Source organism: Rosa chinensis, chromosome 6 (genome assembly GCF_002994745.2).
Source record: "Rosa chinensis cultivar Old Blush chromosome 6, RchiOBHm-V2, whole genome shotgun sequence".
Taxonomy (NCBI): domain Eukaryota; kingdom Viridiplantae; phylum Streptophyta; class Magnoliopsida; order Rosales; family Rosaceae; genus Rosa; species Rosa chinensis.
Genome location: NC_037093.1, coordinates 66,114,732 through 66,129,643, shown reverse-complemented (window position 1 = coordinate 66,129,643; position 14,912 = coordinate 66,114,732). Strand labels below are relative to the sequence as shown.

At 36.1% G+C, this 14,912-nt stretch overlaps 2 protein-coding genes across 5 annotated transcripts; both read left to right on the top strand.

The window, feature by feature from the left end:
• The first annotated feature begins 3,216 nt into the window (after positions 1–3,216).
• LOC112170158 (cold-regulated protein 27) lies at positions 3,217–6,222 on the top strand. Of its 4 annotated transcripts, XM_040508793.1 has the most exons (6): positions 3,561–3,740; positions 3,962–4,015; positions 4,118–4,315; positions 4,401–4,704; positions 5,290–5,402; positions 5,548–6,222. In XM_040508793.1, the coding sequence occupies exons 1-6, from the start codon at positions 3,720–3,722 to the stop codon at positions 5,602–5,604; spliced, it is 747 nt and encodes a 248-aa protein (XP_040364727.1). In that variant the 5' UTR covers positions 3,561–3,719; the 3' UTR covers positions 5,605–6,222. The 4 variants fall into 4 exon arrangements, with proteins under 4 accessions (XP_024163104.1, XP_024163105.1, XP_040364727.1 ...); XM_024307336.2 differs by lacking the exons at positions 3,561–3,740; positions 3,962–4,015 and adding an exon at positions 3,217–3,534; XM_024307337.2 differs by lacking the exons at positions 3,561–3,740; positions 3,962–4,015 and adding an exon at positions 3,219–3,534 and having other exon boundaries at positions 5,485–6,222.
• Positions 6,223–7,024: 802 nt separating this feature from the next.
• LOC112170160 (coenzyme Q-binding protein COQ10 homolog, mitochondrial) lies at positions 7,025–9,814 on the top strand. The gene is made up of 4 exons (XM_024307341.2): positions 7,025–7,508; positions 7,952–8,147; positions 9,017–9,148; positions 9,312–9,814. The coding sequence occupies exons 1-4, from the start codon at positions 7,234–7,236 to the stop codon at positions 9,432–9,434; spliced, it is 726 nt and encodes a 241-aa protein (XP_024163109.1). The 5' UTR covers positions 7,025–7,233; the 3' UTR covers positions 9,435–9,814.
• The last annotated feature ends 5,098 nt before the right edge of the window (positions 9,815–14,912 follow it).

Genomic DNA, 14,912 nt, shown 5'->3' with positions numbered 1-14,912 from the left:
GATTGCATGTTTTCTTTAGCTGAGTTTTTGTTCAAATTGAGATAATGTTGCATAAGGAACAATTGATGTGGAAGACTTGTGAACTTTTTTTTTTGATGTGCTAATTTTTGTTGTCAATTTACTTAGGTCGATTGCAAATAAAACATATGGAGAATTCCACAAATGGTCACTCAACTATTACTCATTCGACACTTTGGTTACTCAACTATTACACTGTCAATCACTTAAGTCAAAGAGTATTTTTTATAATTTTTTTTAATGAAAAAAATTAACAAAGTGACTTAAGTGATTGACAGTGTAATAATTGAGTGATATAAAGCGATATATTTGAAACTTCAGTGACCAAAGTGTCGAATGAGTTATAGTTGAGTGACCATTTGTGAAATTTTCCCTAAAACATATTATGATCCGATGCAATTTTTTATTTTTATTCTCACCCTGAATATGTATGGTAGCATGATTCTTGTAGGCAATTGTTGTGTTTGGTTGAAATCGGAGTGTTTTGATCGGAGTATTTGATATTGTAAATTTATAATTGTTTTGATGTTTTGATTGGAGTGTTTTTATCAAGTCCGTTTCATTTTGATAGATTTCACGTTAGTAGCTCTTTATAACTGTTACAGTGGTTTTTCAACAAGGTGATAGTAGCTTTCTATGTCTCTGTTAGTATCTTTTGTTATAATGGCTTTTTAACACATTGACAGTAGCTTTCGACATTTATTGTAATAGATTTTCACAACTATGGTAGTAGATTTTTAAAACTATGGAAGTAGCTTTTATTTTCATAGTTTCGTTAGACTTTGAGAATAGCTTTCTCAGTCTATGACAATAGCTTTTTTTCTACTTGGTAGTAGCTTTTGGTTTTTGTGAGAGTTGGTCTTGGAGTTGGTTAGTGTAGTTTTTGTTTTGCTTGATAGTAGCTTTTGTTACTGGTGATGGTGACAGTAGCCATTTGTTACTGGTGAGAGTATCTTTTTGTGTTTGTGACAGTAGCTTTTGGTAATGGTGTTAGTAGCTTTTAATTTTTGGGAGCGTATCTTTTATTAGTGATAGTAGCTTTTGTTAATGGTAATAGTAGCTTTGTGACTTTGCTGAAAATCTCACCAGCGTAGCTTTTGTTGCTAGTGATAGTAGCTTTTGTGACCTCGCCGGGGTTGCCGAAAATTTCATCAGAGTAGCTTTTGGTGTTAGTGACAGTAACTTTTGTGGTCGTCGGAGTTTGCCGGAGACCCGCCGGAGTTGACCGGAGACCTCGCCAGAGAGGAGAGAGAGAATGGTTGTTAACTTTTTACTCTAGTGGCATTTATGTAAATATGTTAGTTTTTATATCCAGAATATAACACCATTTTTAATTTAGTGGCCTTATAAGGGAAAAAATTAGTTGGTGGCCTTATGGCTAAAAAAAACATTTAAAGATGCACTTATATGTAATTAACTCAAGAAAGAAAGGGAAAAAAAAAGAAAATAATAATAATAATAATAATAATAATGTTGAGAGCATAATAGACATTTCGCCGCGACTTTTAGACGGTAAGGACCTATTGGTCTGAAATTTTGAAGTACATGGACTAAACGTGTGAAATTAGAAAGTCAGGGACTGAAGTGTTTTATGGTCAAAAACTCAATGACTAAACAGTATTTGGTCATATGTACATTGTACATCCCTCTGAGAACCAAGAGAACTTTAATCTTAGTGCACTCATGCAATTTCATCAGTCAAAGTCGATCCAACCTTTTTATGTTCATTCCACTAGTACGATTGCTTTTCAAATCTGGATTTGACATCAAAGAGATTTTTTTTTTTCTTTTTTTATTAAAAAAAAAAATGCTCAGGCAGCCACCCTCACTGGCAATGGTAATTAGTAATTTTCGAGAATTTGAGATTCGAGAAGGTGAAATTTGAACTCAGAACCTAGCCGGTAGACTTGTAAATGGATCGGATTTGGATCGAATAGACCTAAATCCAAATCCGTTTACTTAAAAAAAATTTGATCCAAACTCGCTCCGTTAATCCTGCGGATCATTGATAGTTCGATCCAAATCCGTATCTGTTGAATTAACGGATACCATATCCGCTTATCCGAACCGTTTATAATTTCAAATATTTTAAAATTTTAAATGGTAATATTAAATTTATATCATGATACCTCATAAGATATTAATAAAATATTAAAACAACATGAAGAGTATCACCAAAAGTAGAGTTACATTATCAAAATTCTTAATGCTTCTTGAAATCTTGGATGATGGACTGTCCCTTAGATTTCTGTAAAAAATTTGTATTAGAAATTCTTAATATTTTTTATTTTTTATTTTTAAAAAATAATAATATATTAATAAAAATAATATTTTATTATTACGAAAACGGGCCAGATAATTAACGAATCGGATCGACCTAAATCCGTATTTGATCTGTTAAATAAACGGGTTAACGGATTCGGATCATTAACGGATCAACGGATCAAAATTTTCGATCCAAACTCGTCCAATAGCCACGGATCTGGAGAGGGTTCAGATTAAAATCCGATTCATTTACAGGTCTACTGGCTGGTGAAGTTGCCTTGTAAGTCCAGTGAGTCTAATGATGTAATCCATGAGGTTTTATTGAATGAATTCAACAGTCAACACATTGATACATTGTATGTACCAGATCCATCAGAGTCGGGCCGGAAACTAAAGTACTAAACCAGTTCGTCATGATCAAGATAGCAGCTCTCAATTCTGTGGTCCCAGCTCAGAGATATTTTCTTAGCCAATCCATCTTATAATATCTCTCAGAATTTTAAAATCCAATATCTTGTCTATAATTGGTTGGTTCTAAATCATCGTGTTATCTTCTTCACTGTTCTCCACCACGTCAAAGCATCAAATTCTAGACTCCCTTCTTTTTTGCTTTTTTCTTCGAAACGTCGAAGAAACGAAACTGGAATTTGACGCACTTCTATGATTGACTTCCATCATTCAAGTGACACGTCGTTTTCTTCCTCAGCCTAAAAAATCTTTAATCAGATATTTTCTTTGCTCATCATCTATCCTTAATCACGTCGAAATAATCTGATAATAAAATATCTTACATGTGCGAAACGAGACCCGGTTGGATCGGGTCGACCCGGAGAGTTAAAAGACGCGCGAAGAGGATAGTTTAATAAAGGGCGGTGCCACGTAATGTTTATGCAAAGCGAAGACGGAAGACCCCAGAGAGGGAGATTTAGATATTTCGGAGGCTCCTCCAAAAAAATATCTGGGTTTTCAGACACAAACGCCTTTCTGACGTGGCAGCCGGGAAGGCCCCATGACACGTGGAAAAGGCGTGACAACTGTACCGTCCTTTTGTTCCCATCACCGCCTCCAATTAAAACCTTCATATTCATTCTCTCTATTTCATCTCACCGTCTTCGTCGTCTTTCTCAGATCATCTGAGTGTTTTTTTGAAAAAAAAATTAAAAGATGGAGAATTTGAGAGTAAAAGAGTTGCAGATTTCTGGGTTAAGGGGTGGTGAGAGACCGCATGAAGTGGACCCTCCTTCGGAATTGGTACTTTTTTTTTTTTTTTTATTCTCTTCCCCTGTATAAAAATCCTTACTTTGTTCTTTTCCCTTGTTTCCTTTTCTTGCTTTTCAGAATCACAACATGTGTCTTCATTTTTCTTCCTAATATAGCAAATGAAGACTTGAGATGTTCATCATTTATTTTTGTAACTGGGTTGGGAATTGGGATCTATGAAATTTGGAAGGAAAGAGGTGGTATTACTTTAATTAATAGTTTTTGTGAATTATGAGGGTTGTTTAGACAAAATGGGTTTTTTCCTCATGGAAAATAATCTCTGATATTTGTTGTTGTGCACTTGTGTTGTTAGTAATATATATATTATAATGATGCCAATGCTTCTTTTTGGAAAAAAAAAAAAAAAAATTGTTCTTTTTGAGCTTATTGAAAGTTTGAAATTTGTTTTCTAGTGAAGGCATCCTCTTTGCTGGCATTCAAGCTGAAATGTGTTCTAAAAACACATGGATATGTAAATATATGTAGTCTGTATTTATCTTTTTTGTTATCAGTAGCTTAAATCCTTGTAGCAATTTACAAAACGTTTCTGATCATCGTTACAAACTTATATTAGGGTACTCCGGCCGCAACAGAAACTATGTCTACTGAATGGACAGATGAGAAACACAGTATGTACCTAAAATCTATGGAAGCATCGTTTGTTAACCAGTTGTATAACTCCATGGATACACGTGGTCGGCACAAGGGGAACTTGTCACATATAAAATCATCCAAGCAACCCCAATTCAATTCTCGTGCTGCTTCTGGCCAGGTTTTAATCTGACCTATGTCTTTCAATGGTTTCGCCATTGTGATGTATAAATTTGTCAATTGTTTCTAATATTTGTTTGATGCAGTTTAAGGTACTTCGAGGTGGCTGCTGGCAGAAAATCAATTTTGGAAGAGGTGAAGCTGAAGTAAATAAGTCAGATCAACCTTGTGGCGATCTTCTGGCAAATCCGTGGATCCTGCACTTCAGATCCACCTGCAAGCCAAAAGATGTTGAATCTCCTATTCTCCAAGAACAGGCTGCGGCTATATGTGAAGAAGTTGATTCAAGTTTGAAGAAAGAAATTACTTCTGCACCAGCTACTTGTTCGAAGCAGTTTAATGTATCTCACTCTCATTTGATGCATCAGGATATGGTTGGCGGCAACACAGGTGCTCTCAGCTATATCTTACTGTGCTTTCCCTTAATTATAGTAGGCAATTTGTGTGTGGCAATATTTTCTTACTCAGCAGCTTTTGATTGGTGTTTTGGTGTACCTGTCCTGTCTCGTATGCTATTTGTTGGCACAATAGATTATCACCCTGCATAGATTCTGATTAGTGAAGTTTATGAACCTTGAATTAACTGCTGAACTCCTACTGTATAGTTTTAAGTTCCCCTTACAACTCCTTCCTGTTATCTGGTAATTTAAAGGAGTAAAGAAATGGGGTGATGAGAATATATAACCTTATAAACTAGATGACAGATGGAGCGTTTGGGATTTAGATTACACACGCAGTTTTTACTCCATGTCAAGCAATGATAAATGGCAATTAAAGCCTGCAATATGGTTGGATTTCTTTCATGCATTTTAGTACATGAGCTTCACTTTCTGTGTTGGAAAATAAGGACAGTGTGTATTCCATCAATTCCAATAGATGATCATCTATGCTGCGCTCTACTTATTGTTTCAAATAAACTTCTTCTTGCATCTTCTAGCTGTCAGAAAGTTTTAAACCCTCTTTTGATTCTTGCAGAGGTGTCAGACCAAAACTTTGCTGATGAAGATATCAAAGAGAAAAAGGCCATTACTTCATGCAATTCTAAGAGGATGAAAACTCTTATACTTCAAGCCTCAAGTAACGATCAGGTAATGTCCACACTATAAATTATGCCTAACATCATACAGATGTGGCAGCATCTCATTTTGTTGCTCTCTTCTTCTATCATAGGTTGTTCCATTCAGAAAGCCTGCTGATACTGAAGATAGATAACTAAGAGCTTTATTTCTGCAGCTTCATGAAAGGAGAGTCTGTAAAAGAAAGCGGATGGATTGTCTGGTCACCTTCTAACATAGTGATGACACTAGTGACCAAGTTTTGAAGTGATGCCTGCGTGCAATCATACATTACTGTCTGTATGTCGAGAGAGAGAGAGAGAGAGATTCAGTGGAGGAATTCGTTCATATGTTTTGGGTGTAAATAGGATTGGCATCAGGAGAATGGGTGGCGGAATGTGCCGTTATTACGCCAGTACAGTTTTAGGGTTTACTATCATTACTGTTTTTGGTTAAAACAATGTAGTATCTCATTATTAGGTACCGAAGTATAGAAATGCTGCTGATTCAGATTGTGTACTGCAGAGAAGAGATATCTTGCTGCTAAGCCAGGATGAGACTATTGTAGTACTGATTTTGTGGATAGCCACAACATGCATAGTGTGCTAGAGTTTCTCTTCTGAGACATAATGTTGCTAGTATTGTGTGGTCTGCATTCATCATCATCTTTGGGGAACAAAAAACTTATCCATAATTCTAGAACACCCTTACAATTATCTGGTCTCTATTGTCCGGTGAGACATGATTGATTGTTTTAACTTATGGTGACGGTGACAATCACGGATGGTGGTTGGTCGTACTTGGTACAATTGTGAATGAGAACGTGCAAGTCGTGTGGACTTTTGAGTTTAAATGTAGTAATTAGTCGGTTGAATCTGGTAGGAAGTAGTTCAGTTCAGTTTCTTTATAAACAGTGTAATTTGCTGATCAGGTTCAAACAAAAATTAGAATCAACCGTCATGTGAGAGCATTGTTCCTCTAGTGTAGGTTACTGACCTGGTAAGCAATGGAGTATCGATCAGTGATGGTATAATACAATTCTTGAAGGTCCAAGTACACTTGTACATTCTCTCAAGTATCATGTGCTTTTCTTTTTTCTTTACTATATTGGACTGAATTTCAAAATGTACCGTCGAATAAAAAATAAAAATAATCTAATTCTCTATTGTGGGAGTAGCTTGAAGATGTTTGAATTTTGTAGGCTTCATTTTCATATTCATATTAAATAAATAAAAGGGCACTTCAGATTTTTAGCGAAAGTTAATTTCATCAAGATATTTATACGGTTGTAAATGGTGAAGTATAACGTCTTGCTACCTTGGCAATAAAAATCTCCTTGGCTGAAAAGAAATCAGAAAATTGTAATTTTCAAATAAAATGCACCGATATTAAGTTGGGTAGACCAATTCGATCAGAGATAGACAGATTTTATACATTGAAACTAGTATGGGTCTACTCTATTGCTGTATGGAACTAGTCTATTTCATACATATCGGTCAATTGATGTACTTGAAGATGCCATGAGCTCAATTTTGAAGCAAATGCATGCGATTTTATACTTGGGCCCTTTTGTTTTTAAATTGGGCTTTCAAGTTGGGCTTAGCCCGGCCCAATGCTACGACGTGATTTGATGATGGTAGCAACACAGACGTGTCGAAGTGGGAATCAAAATTAGCAGAGAGACCAAAACAAAAATCCTGATTTTGGTGCAAAGGCCAAAAACGCATTCCAAATCCTCCGATTCTGACTTCAATCGTCTCCGTCTCAGACTTGTAGGGTCAATTCTGGCCCTTTTTTGAAATCTCCTCAGCTTCTTACTCCTTAGGGTTTCCGAACATTTGGGAATCAATCGTCGCAGTTTCCGATGCCTCCGTTCTGGTCGACCACGACCTCGAAGGCGGTGGGGTCCTTACTCTCCCGCGGAAATGGGTACAGCTCCGCCAGAAAGTTCAATCGGATTCGCCGCCTGAGTAGCATTGCCGGCATAGAGACCCCGTCGGTTCAGAAATGGACCGGCGACGACACGTCGCGAGTTTTGGCAAATCCTTTTCATGAGCAAAGGAGGCGGTTTTTGGGCTGCGGCGACGGTGAAGAAGGTGGTGTGTTGTCCAAGGTTTACGAGGAGAAGCGCGTCTTGGGGTAATTTCGATTCGATTTCAGCTGCTTTCTGGATTTTTGAGATTCTGTTGTTGCAATTAGTGACAATGGCGTTTCGGAGATTTTCGTTTAGCTAATTGATTGAATTGCTATATTTGCTTAGGGTCTTAGCTGCCTGAAATGATGTTAAGCATTAGAAATTGAGGACGTCTATTAGTGCATAATAGGGTAATGTAAAGAAGGAATCTGATGAGAATCGTGAAGCCCGTATAGTGAAATCATAAAGTTGATGCTGTATGTTTGGTCCAATCACTTCCCTGATATGCTTTCCGCTGTTAGAATATATGGCATTGCCTTACTTCATAAGCTAATGTTCTTTACTTATGCACGGCAATCTATGTCTAGAATGCCCTGTTTTATTTTTGCATTCTATTGGTATTTTCGCCTCTTTGAGTACTCATGGGAGAGGCATTATTGGGTTCTAGGTATTCTCCTGAGCAGTTATTCGATGTGGTTGCTGCTGTAGACTTGTATCATGGTTTTGTCCCCTGGTGCCAGCGGTCAGAGATAATGCAAACCTATGCGGATGGATCATTTGATGCTGAGCTGGAGATTGGTTTCAAGTTTCTTGTTGAAAGTTACGTGTCCCATGTTGAATTAGAAAGACCAAAGCGTATTAAGGTATTCACTCTCCTTCAAGCTTTATATGACAATCTTGTTATAAGTATTATTTGCCATGTTTCTTCACTTTTCTGCTTGCTGATAATCAATTGCATTTTAATGGTTCCCTAGTTATAATTTCATTTGTTTTTTCATGACCATGTGAACTAAATACCAAAGGCTTTTAAATCTGACTACCAGAGTGTATGTTGAAACCTGGTGTTTGTTGCTGATGATGTGTGAGCACCATCAGGGTTATCTGATGAAATACAAGGACTTGTTTTGGATCATGTTGAAAAAGTTTGGCTTCAGTTAAAATCTTCTTTTGGAGCTTAAGAATTAGATTTGCAGCAGGAAAACATAAAGTGGGAATAGATAGCTTAGTTAACATTATATCTCTTACACTGGGGCTTGAGGACAGTATGGTTTCTATGGTATCAAAGACGTACTTATTGAGGACTTTTAAGTTGAATGGCACCATACTATGCACATAGATGTTGGTTTGGTGTTCAAGGAATGACATCACATGACCAGCGTTGTATTCTTATTGGAGAATAACATTTTGATGGAATCTTCTATTCTAGTGGTCGGAGAAATCTTAATACTTAAACATTCATGAATAGTAACAGGTTTCTGGTGGTGTTTGGATTAAACAAAAGAAGAGAAAAACTCACTACTGCTACTTATGACTTTACGAGTCAATTTTTCCCATGAAATTTATTTTCATAAGTCGCTCGGTCTTTTCTTGATGTGATTTATCTAACATGACATTTTTTTAGCAGCTCCAATTGATTATGTTACCATGAGTTTGTTTCTTTACACTGTTAATTTTGCTTTTAGTTCTTTGGAATTTTTGCTGCTAACAACCTTTGTGTTTGTTTTACTTCTAGACAACTGTGTCAAACAGTACCCTTTTCGATCATCTAATAAACATCTGGGAATTCAATCCTGGACCAGTTCCTGGAGCTTGCAACCTTTATTTCTTGGTGGATTTTAAGTTTCAGTCACCACTTTATAGACAGGTAAGGGAGTTTCAGTCTTTTGCCCCTATACCCAAGTCAAACTTTTTTTTTCTTTTTCTGTGGTTGATTTCTAAAGCTTATTCACTTCGTTTAAAGACTTTAAAATTTGTTTGGACTTGTATAAATTATAAGCATTTTGATGTTGCAATCACCTTTGCATCAGGTGGCCTCTGTGTTCTTCAAAGAGGTGGTCTCTAAGCTTGTTGGTTCATTCAATGACCGATGCCGGCTGATATATGGACCAGGAGTTCGAGTTCTTGAAAACTCATATGGACAAAGTGCATGAGAGTGAATTATTTTTCCCTTGAGTGGACAACAGATTAATATGGAGCTTTATGGGGTTCAGTCAGACAATGCTTGAAATCAAATTGTTCGCCTTGCCTCTCGGTAGTTTTTGTTACTATATGCTGCCGGGAGGAGTCTCCCTTGTCTTCGGTGGATCATTATCCCATAGGATGCAGGATTCCTGCTCATATATGATCCAGTTTGATTTGTAGATCAATTGATCAACGTGTACTCAATTGGATGACAGTTTTAACATTACATTACTATCTCTTATTAGTAAAATTCTGTTGTAGTGGTGAAAATCAGTCAAACTTTTTATACTTTTCCTGGATGATAATATTACCATCAGCTGATAAGCGCCGAATGGCGTATCGGGAGAAATGCTCTTTGAATAACATGTCTGAGTCTGCTATTATTGGGATCAATTTTCAGTTCAATGGGACTTCATCTGCATTCTTTTCGCTGATAGCTTCATCTGCTGTTCTGCATTCTTAAATGGAGTTCTATCGAAGCTGTTAGATTGCTTCGTTCATTATTGAACCGATCCGACCAAGAACTTGTTTATATACCCCTGTCGATTTCCATCCAAATGTTTTACTATGGTCGAAAGAGGCGGATGAAACTCACTGTCACTGGAGATTATAATGAATATTGGATATTTCTCGAACAATTGGTGCTGGCTAGTTGTAGCACACTGAGACTGAGATACTGTAACCGAAAAAAGAGAAGGGGCCGGATAGTGTGACCGACAATGGTCAAAAAGACAAAAAGAATAGACTGTGACCACCACGACCGCCGGTGATCGTAAAAAAACATACCACGAAATTGATCCGTCAATTTTCTCACAGTCGTAAAGATTGAAATTGATCCATCAATTTTCTCACAGTCGTAAAGATTGAGCATTAGAGTTGATTCCCCACATAGATACCTCGACCGAAAACTAATCAATAATTCATGCACTTTATGAGAAAAAAAATAAGATTCGCCAGCTGGAAATAGTGATGTGGCAGCACGAAAATAAGATCTGGGTGTCCCACTAGGATTGTTTTATGATTGGCTAGAGAACGATGATTAGAGACGGGGATATGAGTCTGAACCACAAAACTTAGAGAACAGGAAGAACACAGCTAGCTAGCTGGCTAAGGTTCATATAGAAAGGAAGAAGGAATATTCATGTGTTCATATCTTTATCTTCTTTGAACAAAAAAAAATATCTTTATCTTCGCGGTCGTCGATTGATTGATCTTGCCGTATATTACCAAAAAATTAAAGCATCCAATGGCCCAACTTTCTTTTCCATTGTTCTTCCTATTAGTTCCACCTCTACTTTTTCACTCATTACCACCCCTTAAATATCAGTTTCTAATAATTTTTCATATCGGAGAAATTCAATCGTTGATATCAAGATGTCGACAACAAAAGTGGGAAACAGTTGCCTTCCTCGATAGTTATTATGTTTATTTACTAATAGATTTGATATTTCATCGTATAAAAATATATCATGTTCTGAAATATGTGATGTTCTAGAGTTTTTAACTGTTGGATCAAATGAATGTGAAAGTTAGAGATCATATGCTGCAAAGCATTCTTCTTTAGATTATCATTTTTAACATACTAGAATTCTATCTTATTTTAGAGCATGTGATGCTATGCAGTTTTCTAACTGTCGGTTCAAAATAATGAAAAACTTAGAGCATATGCTTTATGAAGCATGAAAAAAATTCTCTTACTTCTACGTTAGATTAACTTTAAACATTTTCTGTTCAGATAACATTATAGCAGCTCGCATATATACATTATTAACCAGATTTGAACCTGTAACAATTGTCATGCATGCATCCTTGGTTGTCCCCAAAATATCCATCATCCATAGATGTTTTACATGCATATATACACAGAGGTTGCAGCTGTAGCTTCTATTATACTACATGATTAAACTCAATGTATTGCTAAAAATCCAGTCAGTACGTTCGTGTAGGCTGCTGAACGCAACTCGATCATATTGTGTATTCGAAGTGGATCATCAAAGATAAGGTTCGCTTTCTGCTAGGATATATAAAAGATATGTTAACTGATAAGAGTTGATAACTGGAAAGATATAAAATGAACCATCCAGTCAACGGTAAAAGATGCAAAGCTACAGCTAGATAGAGTTGATGATTATCAAAATCTTGTTCTTCAAATGTACAATAACAAGAGGTACGGAAATTATAATTCCAATATTGTAAAAATCATGAATTTAATTCTCACTGACATATGTAAGGGTGAGGTGGGCTAAAAGTTTTTTTTTTTTTTTTTTTTTAAAGGTACGGAAATTATGGGAAAATATTTTGAGTCATCATCTACCTAGTGACCAACTGACCACTGTCTCATTTCAAGGGAGGCGTGCATTTATGCAGACATACGCTGCATTTAAGCCAAGAAGTGACCCGGTGCGTTCCACTGAGAGTTACATATAATCATGATACACATCATTCATTTATGAATCGTGAATGATATATGATCTTGATGAATCTTCATCTTCATCTCATTTATCTGGCGTTTTGCATGCAACGCAGACATATATGTAGAGTTATAGACCAGGTCTCTTCAGCTAGTGTCGATCTATAAATCTTCATCTAGCTAGCCCCAACTCTTAGTGATGATACACGCACAATGCACATCATAACTATTGCTTCTTCAGGCCTCATTATGAGGCTGTCAGAATAAAGATTCATTTGTGTGTGTGTGGTCTGATTTATCTCATATATATTATTGAGGTTAATGTTGGAGAATCGGATATGCAAAATTTTCTATCAGAATATAGTCTCTTTACTATTTGCTAAGTTGTTGAGTTAGGTGTAATTTTTTTTTATATGTTATATTTTACGTATTAAACTCATTTGCTACATGTGCTCACACCTCGCAACATAAATTGCCGGCCACTTAACTCAACAAAGCACCAGATCGACTCGTTTGTTGGAAACACAAGACAATATATGTTCCCGAACCCGGAAGCTTACGTTACGAAAGTCGCTTCCTAGCACAATGTTGAAGACATGCACCGATGCACGTTGACCAGCTACCAGCCAAACACGTACTAGCTCCCTCCACCCGCACTGCTTTTTTGTTTTTTTTTTTTAATAAAGGCCAATGCTGCTGGCCTCAAGTCTTGATTAATGAAAACGGTAGAATACATGAGGGGACATGATGCCTAAACCCCATATTACAATATACACTAAAAGAACTTTCTGAAATAATAACAAGAGTCTCAACGAAAACAATGTATTCTAGCAAACACCAACAAGCGAAAAGTGCTCTATTGACTACTCCATGTGCTTTACAATTATGGTAACTAAATATATAGATATATACTCAGATTTATCTCAACCATGCATAACCACATTATATATACGTACAAGGTACAGCACGCATGCACGTACATACTTAGAACTTAGAAGCTAGCAAATTAAGGTCAAGGAAGGTTCATGCATGTACTCGATCGATCCATCTGTATATTGATTAGATTGGCACCAACTCTTTCATTATGGCAATCTTTCAAAAAAAAAAAACTCTTTCATTATAGTAAAGTTAGTGGCTGATCAGAAGCACCACAAATGGAAATTAAAGCAAAGAAAAGCTTTGTTCTTTGTTCCTAATTCCTCAAAGAAAACAAACAAAGAGCAAATGAGTACGCCTGAGTACTGCACTAATTATATTTTATATACTAAAGGAAAATGAAGATGAGTTATGTTCATTCAATAGTATGCTTTCCATTCCCCCCCTCCCCCCTCCCCCCCCCAAAAAAAATTTTCTATGCTCTTTGACGCTTTTTTCTCCCCAATTATTTTAACTTAATTTGTTAATTTATTTTGTTTCTTTTTTTCTTTTTTTGATTGAATTTATTAGGTTACAACCAATCAAATCTTTTATTCTTTTTTTGAAAAATACCAATTAATCTGTTAATAAATTTGCATATTGATTTACCTATTGATTTAATTTATTAAGTAATAGATAGAAGTTTTGCCTAATTATCACGTGGAGGAGAGACTGGCGAGAGAGAGGGGATCAATTGTAGTATATCTATATATGAAAGATTTTTTAATTAATTTTTGATAGCATACATATTAATTTAATATATGTAGAAAAGTGTGGGGGGTTCGGACCCCTCATACCTATTGATGGTTCCACCCCTGAGCATAAGACTGTCAATTCTGACACGACCCGATAATACGACTCGAAACCCGCACGATTAAAAAGTGGGTCGGTGGTGGGTCAACCCGCCATGACCCATTTAATAAATGGGTCGGCCACGGGTCAACCTACCAACACGAAGTGAACCCGTCTAACTCGATTGTGCTATGTTTCTTCTTGAAATTTTGGACGTTCGGAGTATTTGATCATAATATTAGACAATTTGAAATATTTCTCTTTTTAATTATTGGATTTAATTATTTATAAATTATATATAATTATTTATATTCTTTTTTTTTTTTTAGTGGAAGACGACAATAGAACCAACACACACACCCTTGCAGTGTATCCCAGCATAGCCAGACTAATCACTGCACCGCAGACGCACGAACCATCGGGTGTTTTAACTAACCCAGGTCCCTCAAATCTGCTGGCCACGGGATGGAGCTAGGATTCGAACTCTAGACCTGGGGGTTCCAGACTAGGCAGCTCGACCAACACACCACACCACGTGATTAATTATTTATATTATTCGTTTTGTGGAGTTTTTAGTGAATTTAATTAATTTATGCATTTTTTTAGTTAAATGGGTCCCATAGTTAAAGCTTAAATGGGTTATTTTGTCTAACAAGGCACGACTTATTTATTAAATGGGTTAAGCGGGTTGAAAATGGGTAACCCGTTTAATAAACAGGTTGGGTTTGAGTTTAAATTTTTGACACGATTATTAAATGGGTTGGGTTTGGGTTTATATCTTGCAACACGACAAATACCTTGACCCGACACGACCCATTGACAGCCCTACCTAAGCATATAAACCAACAAATGATACATCAGAGGATAATTAGTTCTAACTTAAAATGTAAGATATTTTGGCGAGATTTAACCACTTTTGTAATTTGTATGTAAATAACATCTTTTGTTAGAATATCCCTTTCTTTTGAAAAATGTAAATATATAAGTTTGGTTAAAATATAAGCTCCCACTCAAACTTTCATTTTTGAAATATATTCAAGTCATGTTAGAATACCAGCTTTCATAATATGCAAAACGATAACATATTCAGTTAACATTTCTTATATTATCATTGCTACTTTATCACATATAAAATTTAAGATAAAAAAAAAACACAAATCCGCAACATCGCACGAGCGAGCTACCTAGTATATATGCAAAACGATAACATATTCAGTTAACATTTCTTATATTATCATTGCTACTTTATCGCATATAAAATTTAATATAATATATATACAAATCCGCAACATCGCACGGGCAAGCTACCTAGTGTGTGTGTGTGTGTGTG